At 35.8% G+C, this 9,465-nt stretch overlaps 1 protein-coding gene across 2 annotated transcripts; it reads left to right on the top strand.

Annotated features, from left to right (window-relative positions):
- Positions 1 to 112: 112 nt before the first annotated feature.
- Positions 113 to 5,645, top strand: LOC135081691 (uncharacterized). 2 transcript variants are annotated; one of them, XM_063976480.1, is made up of 3 exons: positions 113 to 236; positions 3,659 to 3,823; positions 5,300 to 5,645. In XM_063976480.1, exons 1-3 carry the CDS (start codon positions 204 to 206, stop codon positions 5,312 to 5,314), a joined length of 213 nt encoding a protein of 70 aa, XP_063832550.1. In that variant the 5' UTR covers positions 113 to 203; the 3' UTR covers positions 5,315 to 5,645. The 2 variants fall into 2 exon arrangements, with proteins under 2 accessions (XP_063832550.1, XP_063832549.1); XM_063976479.1 differs by lacking the exon at positions 113 to 236 and adding an exon at positions 1,835 to 2,070.
- Positions 5,646 to 9,465: the final 3,820 nt, after the last annotated feature.

Consider the following 9,465-nt stretch of genomic DNA (forward strand, 5'->3'; position numbering starts at 1 on the left):
TTTGAACATAGTTATAATTTGGTAATCGAATAAATTGCTATTTTCGCTGATTGCCTCACCAATAACCTTGAACTTGCAAAAATTGCTTGCTTTTATTGATCGACGCAGACAGGCCGTAGCAGTAGCAACAGTTTCATTTCTCGTGAGTGCATCTACCGCGTATAAGTTCTAAAATTAATAATTAAACCTAATAATTTCCCGATATGGCCAACATATTTGCGATTTGGAGGCGAATGGTTTGTTACTTTTATTAATATTATGTTACACACCTTTATCATTAGAAAGTCCACTTAGTCTGAAAATCTGAGTAAGAAATCTGAATTGAATTTTTTACTGAAATCTGAGCTGAAATCAAATGAATTATAAACATGACTGTGTCAATAAAGTCACGTTTTTTTTTTAATTTGCAAAGGGTTTAAATAAAACCTAATTTTACAAAACAAAAAGATAAAGTATAGCCTGACCAGGAACATAAAAACCCTGGCATAGAGGCGCGTCAATTGCATTTGATAGTGCAACACTGGGTACAGTCGTACCTGTATTAAATTAATAGGTTAACTTTATGTATCAGGATTCAGGATTATAGGCTAATTTTATATTTTCATAAATTAACAAAAAAATATTATATTATAGGTAAACTGGTTTAAATAAATTAAATGAAACCATCAATCGAGCAAGTAGGATTTTATTATTATTCATCAATAATTAAATTCTGAACTTGAATATTCAACTACAATGTCTGCTCATGAACTCTTCAAACTCGGTACTTCTTTCCCAATTCCATAAAATTCAATACTTACAAAGTGACAAAAAACTTTAAAATAGGTAGTTGAAACAAACCACAGCTAATTTTCATAGTTGACTGTACTATACGATAAACATGTCAGTCAATTTGACAACCTTTGTCGGAAACATTATTCAATGAAAATATTGTCCGAACCCTTAGTATTTCTCTTCGACAAATTCTTTAACACATTGTGAACCACTTTTCTTTCACGACTATAAAAAGATTTTAGCAATTTAATTCACAAAATCAATTGCGCACATTTAAAATAAAGTTTGTTTACACTTTGACAGCAATAGACTGACATGCAAGTTGACATGTCAATGAAGTTTTCAGTTACTGTTGCCATTAAAAGAAATTAGTACCATTAATTTTCCGCAACATGGCGAGGGTTTTTATGTTCCTGGTCAGGCTATATATAATATATTTGGTTAAAATGAGTAATAAAATTTGTGAATTATTTCATTAACATAGAATTTATTAAATTCATTAAAAACTTAAATATTGTACGTATAACGTTCTGCAGTCATCTGTACTGTACCGACATTGGAGAATTTAGTAATTCTTATATTGAAAAACAAGCATAAATTATTTTAATAATAATAAAATAGAAATTATTAATGGTTAAGCAATAATTTTATTATTTCTTTCAGCCTTTTTCAACTAGAAATGAATTATTCTAACGTCATTAGTCCTTCTTTTCTACCTACACTTTACACAAAATGGATGTTTGAAACAAAAACACAACACACCTGTTGATATACGGAGAGACGATAGGACATCAAGCTAAACACTGTCAGAGACTGCTTAGCTAAATAATTCTTAAATTATTGTATAATTTAATTTAGTCTTGATTTTATAATTTATTTACGTGGTCATGGCCCCTTAATTTTGTCGACTGTTTTAATCAATCTGTTAAGTGTTAAGTCTCATGGGTTATTATATTCATACTAATGTAGGTTTGTTAATTAAAACTTTCTTGATTTTTCTTTTATTTAAATAAAAAATCATGTTATTAATTGAAGTGAAATATCGATTATCACTCCACAGATTAGACAGCGTTGCTCGACCCAGTGTCAAGGGGATTGAAATCGTCTTTTCTACACAACACTATTTTGTCAAATTGACATTGTTGACATTTATGATAAGACACAGCAGCTGATTGCAGAAACACAAAAACAGGAGTTTTATTTGAATTTCATGAAAACCCGTGATATTTTTGAGAAATGGGGATTTTTACATCCTGTTGTAGGCCTTCTGCTTCCGACGTGCTAACGCCTGATGCTGTGAGTTTCTGGTTCCTTTCTTTTAATTTCTATCCCTTCTCGGTATTGATTGCTTGATAATTTTTCGCCACAACAGCACAATACTTTTATTTTTATATTTTCTTTTATAACTATTTACACAATATACTATAACTTAGTGCAGAGACCACCAGAATAAATTGTACAATGTGACATCTTTAAGTAACCTACCTAAATACTTTTTTACTTTTTACTTTACTTTATTTGTTTAGTCATATAACCTATTTTAGATCCTAATAGGATCTAAAAGATGCTACTTTGCAATATGTTACTTACCTACTTTTTAATCATGTTTTTTCATAAATAATTAATTTTTATGAAAATCATAAATTACTTAGTATCTTGAATTAGGCAAAAAATCTAATATGATTATAGGATTAATATTTTAAGAATTGTTTTGTACTTATATCTTAATTCATAATTAATTTAATTTTTTAATTATCGTTTCTGCTGATATGAAAATGTGGTTTATTCAAATTAGTCTAAAACAATTCTTTTAACTTAATAAAAATGGCACAATCACTTAACTTTCACATACATTGCACAGAAATAATATACTTTACATAATGTACAGACCACAGTACTTAAGATAAACTCTGTGACATCACAATGTAGCTACGTTGCAACAAATTATATTCTTATGATTGCATATCTCCAGAGTCCAACAACATAGGATTCACAATTAACTTGTATTCATTAGGTAATGTAAATATTTACCTTAATAATATTTTTTAAATATCTCATGTATTTCCATTTCTCCTATACTGCATTTTATATTTTTCTTGCATACTTTACAAATGCCATTGTAAATAATACCTCTGTAACCACATCCTGCCTAATTAAATTCCCGTCGATTTTTAGTGTAATTTTTCATCAATACATGCTATTAATGCAAGGAAGGTTTCTATCATTGATTCCTCAATACTAACTTTTGTAATTTTGGTAGTAAAAAGTTGCATTCTTTCTAAACTTATGGTATAATACCTGTTCCCCGATTACGGTAATTTTTAACGTCTCCAATCCAGACACGCTTCTCGATTCTGCGATACGATTGGTCGTTCAACAGCGTACGTCAGCTGTTTTGACCAATCGTATCGCAGAATCGATGAAGCGCGTCTGGATTGGAAACGTTAAAAGTTACCGTAATCGGGGCTCTGGTTACTACACTTACAACCCATCTTAAATACTCTGTTTCCATCATAAAGCTACCCCCGCGCTTAGATCGTCGTCGATTGCGTAGTGTCGACGCGCGCACCAACTCTCTTTAAACTAAATAATGCGACGCGATGTCATGCCAGCGCTGCGTAGATCCGGCGCTCAGCAGGCGTTGCGGCTACGCACGCTACGCAGGCGCTAGCAAGACGACGTCTTCGAAAGACGCTAACGGGACTATTCCCACCTCTCGTTCCCACTGCAACTCCTGTGTATCCAGGATCTACAGCTTGACCGCCATAAAAAACCCAACCAATGAAGGCTAAGTTTGTCCCGCTCGCTTGAAAGACGCCAGTGTGACCTTTTGAAGGGTTTTGCCAACATTTTTCTTTGACCTAAGCCATTCTCCGCTCACCAGGAGACCAGACGTCGCCAGCAGGCCGAAGCAGCCGAGCGCAGGCAAGCTGAGTCGGTAGCCCGAGGCGTAAAGGACCCGGCCAAGCTGCAGCGAATGCAGCAGCGAGCCGAGGAAATGGAGAAACGGGAGCAGGAGTTGCAAAAGGAGGGCGGGGCTAATTTGAGGGTAAGAACGTTTTTGTTTTGTTTCGTTTTAGCCTTCTATTGCTGGACGAAGTTGTGAGCGGATGGTGCAACGTGACGTGCTGAGGAGATGAGAAAATGGGAGCAACGGGGTTACTCTGAAAAATGTTATCCGAAGTTTCGAATGTTGCTATCCCTCTCACGCAAAGCGAGATGTCAGCGCGAGGGCGGTGACAGATAGATCCGAAACTACGTAAACAGTGTTTCGGAGTAGGCCCCCGCAGGAGTTTCAAAAGGAGGGCGGGGCTAATTTAAGGGTAAGAACGTTTTTGTTTTGTTTCGTTTTAACCTTCCATTGCTGGATCTCGCCAAGCTGCAGCGAATGCAGCAGCGAGCCGAGGAAATGGAGAAACGGGAGCAGGAGTTGAAAAAGGAGGGCGGGGCTAATTTGAGGGTAAGAACGTTTTTGTTTTGTTTCGTTTTAGCTTTCTATTGCTGGACGAAGTTGTGAGCGGATGGTGCAACGTGACGTGCTGAGGAGATGAAAAAATGGGAGCAACGGGGTTACTCTGAAAAACGTTATCCGAAGTTAATAATGTTGCTATCCCTCTCACGCAAAGCGAGATGTCAGCGCGAGGGACGGTGACAGATAGACCCGAATCTACGTAAACAGTGTTTCGGAGTAGGCCCCCGCAGGAGTTTCAAAAGGAGGGCGGGGCTAATTTAAGGGTAAGAACGTTTTTGTTTTGTTTCGTTTTAACCTTCCATTGCTGGATCTCGCTAAGCTGCAGCGCATGCAGCAGCGAGCTGAGGAGATGGAGAAACGGGAGCAGGAGTTGCAAAAGGAGGGCGGCGCTAATTTAAGGGTAAGAACTGTTCGTTCGTTTCAGCCGAAAGACGTCCACTGCTGGACAAAGGCCTCCCCCAAGGATTTCCACAAAGGCCTGTCCTGCGCCGCTCGCATCCAGGCACCTCCCGCGACCTTTACCAGATCGTCGGTCCAACCAGTGACCTAGTAAGAACTGGTATTTGAGACTTAAGTGCCAGAGGGTGGTGCACATAGCTTGTACAACTGATAGAATCATTGGGGCAGAAAAGTTGCACGAGCCGTAAGACGCAGTGTGGGCAGGCCTCCCATTAAGTGGACAGACAATCCGGCGAAGTTTGCGGGAAGGCGCTTTAGTTGATTTTCTTGTCTAATATCGTCTTAGGCGGTTATCACACTGCGCCGCGCTCCGCCGCGGTACGCGGGACGACAGATTTAATCATTGTATGCAAGTACCTCAGTTTGTATAGAAAACACGCGCGGCACAACACACTGACAACGCGTCTGCGCGCGGGATTTTTTATATGAAATCACGCGATCCACGGCGGAGCGCGGCGCAGTGTGATAACCGCCTTAAAGGCGATTTTTTTCGACCATTTTTTGACTGAAGATTATTACAAATTAAGTAAATTGGTATTGGATCTGCTTTTTTAACAACATAGGCTAATTTTATGTATTGTTTCTTGTTTCCAGTGGACGTCCAACTGAGATGAGGCCCGCCCTGGTCCATCCCAGGCGGTAGAAAGATATAAATACAAGAACTGATGGCAACACCGGCAACCCACACGCGAGGTGGCAACACTAATAGAGCTCGATGATCACTAACCTCTATTGCCCTTGTTTTAGAGGTCAGATCATCAAAATTATGTCTATGGCCTAATTTATTGAATTCGTTTAAGTTATTGTCCATTTTTGTATAGTTACCAGTAGATCAAAGGTTTTTAATCAGTTGAGGCAGTTTTATATTTTGTGGTATTATCTGAGCTAACTTTAAAATGTACCTTGCAAATATCTAAGTATTACTCTTATTTTAGAAGCATACAAAAGACAATGCCGGAAATTGGCGTCTTTTTTTTTTCGCGCGGCCATCGACCAAACTTTGTTTTTTGATTACAAAATAGTGTAATAAATCAAACTTACTATGACATGTATACCTCTAAACTCAGTCTGAACTGAGTTACGAGCATTAGAAGTTTGATGATTTTCATACTAGATTTGCTTTTTGCGCGCAAAGTTTTGTAAGAAATTGCAACAAACTAGTGAGATTGTATGTGTAAACAAACAAAAATATCTATTATAGGCTCCAGACATCAGTATAGAGCAGAATCAGCGCAATAAAAAAATAGCGCAATATTTTGTTGCAATTTCTTACAAAACTTGCGCACAAAAAGCAAATCTAGTATGAAAATCATCAAACTTCTAATGCTCGTAACTCAGTTCAGACTGAGTTTAGAGGTATACATGCCATAGTAAGTTTGGTTTATTACACTATTTTGTAATCAAAAAACAAAGTTTGATCGATGGCCGCGCGAAAAAAAAAAGACGCCACTTTCCATACAAAATCTGGCATTGCCATTTGAGATTCACATTTTCTCTTCAACAATTTTAGTTCCTTCGGCCGCGACATACTATCGATATACATCTACAGTCTGGAAAAAGTTTATATTCCTATCGATAAAATCGAACAAAAGACAGGTTTATTTCGTCTGGTTGTCTGTATTCTGTAATACGTGCACTAGAATAGTTGTTATTTAACATGCACCTCTATTGTTGTTATATTTTAAGACTAAAATTACTTAACACATTCGCACTCTCCCATGGGTTATTCACAGACATTCAAAATTAAGCCCTATGTTTTAGGTATAAGGTGTGTAATAATCTTATGATGTCTACAAATTTTCCAAGCAGTTATTATATATACTTCCTTCGATGGATCTTCTTTAACACGTAGAGTAAATTAGACCTTTTAAAAAAGTTTGGAGACTTCTACCTTTGGACCAACGTTTTTAGCATTTTTACCGTTCAAAAGTAAAGGTATTCAGCACTTATTGAAAGAAAAACCCTATACATGTTAGAATTCATATTAGATTTATACTATAAATGTTAGAGTAGGTGCTATTTCTATGTAAACCTCAAGCTAATATACTATGGCATCTATGTAGTTGTAATAGTTGCGATATTGCAACAAAATGTTATAGTCTGATGTCTTTATGACTGTAATATTTGTTTACAGCTGAGAAAAATATATATCTTTCTATTATTATACATAAATAGTACACTATTATACACAGCACAGTTTACAATTAAAAGCACAATGTAGACTTTTATACCGTTACCTCCACCAGCCAGTAGGTCTAAGATGTGCGCCGCGATAAGCGGTTATCACGCCATTTTATCGATTTTGCCCATACATTTTGAGGTCGTTAAAAGTTATCACGGCGCGCATCATAGGCCTACAGGCTAGGATGCGCGCCGTGATAAAATCTTATCGTGGGATTTAGACGACAAACGTATGGGCATATCGCGAAAAACCGATAAAATGGCGCGATAAACGTTTATATTGGCGCGTATCCTAGTCCTAGAATCAGACAAACATTTCCAGCTAGTGTTAGTTGAGTGTGTTCTATTTAAATGTTACATTTATTATTCCTACACTTGTTGTTAGTAATTGTCAATATGTAGTCTATATTTCTATACTGATTTTGTAACTGTATTTGACCCCTTTATTCCTAAAAATAACAGAGTTATGTAAAAGTTTTGTCCCTTTTCACTGTAGAAAGAAAGAAAGTGACACAGCTCTCTTAGCTAAAATGGCATTAAATTAAAGTGATATTTTTATGAGTAAAGGGGTTAATCTATAAATTGTTGGGAAACGAAGAGGTACAGTCAGCTACAGAATGTTCATGAAAAGTATTATCTCGTTGGCTGTACATTAACGAAATGTGCCACCCAATTGAGATAGGTGTAGCAGTGATATGAAGCGACGCTTGTCGCATTACCGTGAGGCGCAAACTACACATACAGACGTTGTGAATCATTAATTCAGAATTTTCTGGATTTGGATTAGTCTTTGGCCCAGAACAGACGGTGAAACGCAACTGCAACGAAACTGCAACTGCTAGTTACTTTTGAGTTGCAACTGTTGAAATTTTCAAACGTCATTCGCGTCATGTGTGGTCTCAACGGACGCTATGGCAGAAACTTAGATGCAACTCAAAAGTAACTAGCAGTTGCAGTTTCGTTGCAGTTGCGTTTCACCGTCTAGTCTGTTCTGGGCCTTAGTGTTTTTGATATTCCTTATTGCTTTGCAAATAAGGTTCAAAGTCAAACATCAATGCCACTTTTATTTGTCATATTGAGAGCTATCGTGATAGGTGTTGAGTTACCGCATTTGGAAGTAAGAGGGCTTCATTAAGAGTCTCTTTTGAAAGTCGTAAAGTCCAAAATAGATCAGTCTGTATGTGTATTGTGGACCTTCGGTAGTGATATTAGTGTTGTATTTCCTTGAGCAAAGATTGATCGTTAGTTTTCTTCAGGTCCAAATTAATTTATTTTCTTATGTATAACAAAATACGGCGTATCATATTATTTAATAGTAAAACAGTCAATATTTTGTCATCTGCTCTGTACTAAAAAGAAGTTGATACTTTGATTCGATCTTCATCTATTTTTAGACAAAAATAAATAACCACAAGGTTAATTTATTTGTTGGTGACATTATGTAAAGTTTTTCCTGGGGTGTACCAAACTAGATACACAGGGTAACGTGTGAGAAGAAGAGGTGGAAATTGTCCTGTTTTTGTCCTATATCCTTGCTCAAGAAAAAATGGTATTAATTGAGTCCTGCAAAGATATGGACAAGTCCGCTACAACACTAGTATTGTTTTTTAGTCTGAGCCATGTTGTCATTTTTCGACGGTGTTTCTACACGATTAAATGTTAAGTAAGTAATATTTTTGTACCTATACTATACGTGTTTTATGTACTATATTGATGTGTATACTCGTATTAGAGTTGATAGTGATGGATATATTTATATCTCAAAGAAAGATAAGCTAGTATAACTGGCTGTTATTTTGATTGATTGTAAATTGAAGAAATAAATGTATCCATAACACAACTAAAGTATATTCTCTTTATCGATAAAATTAATGAGTTAATTATAAATTGATGTATTGTAGATGTCTACATTAATGTTGTTTCATCAGAATTTTATAATTATATTGGTAAAGAGGATTACGTAAATGTATTATAAGTGTTTTAATGAAGTATTATATGAAATGGATGTATAAATATTATAATAAATGTCTAATAAAAAAATTAAAAATGACGAGGGATTTTATTTTATTGCATTAAATATACCTATCTACATGTTGACATAAAAGTATAAGATTTCCATCCGAAACAGTTCAGCCGCAGAATAATCTCAAAATATGAGTGAATATAACTGTCATATAAAATTAAAATAAGTTTTATCTAAGGTTTTAGCCCTTAGTAGTACGTATTCACTTTTCGTAAATATCAAATCAACACGCATATGCATACTCAAGTTGACCAATCTTATCGATCAATATTGATTCCTTGACTTTAATCGAACCCGGGACCATTCGGGACTGAGAAATGACTCGCAAACCCGTTAAAACTAAATACGTTTCGTTATGCATAATTTTGTTAATAAATTGTAGAAAGAGTATTTTTCATTTTTATAGCGTTTTTGATTGTTTTACCAGTAAGTTAGGTTTTTAGGACGTTGCAGCTTTTTATTAATTTCATTGAATAAGTACAAATTTCATTATGCAACGGAAGTATCGGAACGCACATGCCAAAGATTTTTGACATTTTGATAATTTTGACAATCA

This window comes from Ostrinia nubilalis, chromosome 20 (assembly GCF_963855985.1).
Source record: "Ostrinia nubilalis chromosome 20, ilOstNubi1.1, whole genome shotgun sequence".
In the NCBI taxonomy this organism is placed as follows: domain Eukaryota; kingdom Metazoa; phylum Arthropoda; class Insecta; order Lepidoptera; family Crambidae; genus Ostrinia; species Ostrinia nubilalis.

Excerpts from the sequence above, each read along its gene's own strand:
- LOC135081691 (XM_063976479.1), top strand. The coding sequence starts at position 2,011 with ATGGGGATTTTTACATCCTGTTGTAGGCCTTCTGCTTCCGACGTGCTA. Across the intron at positions 2,071-3,658 it reads ACGTGCTAACGCCTGATGCT|GAGACCAGACGTCGCCAGCA; the intron begins GTGAGTTTCTGG and ends TCCGCTCACCAG.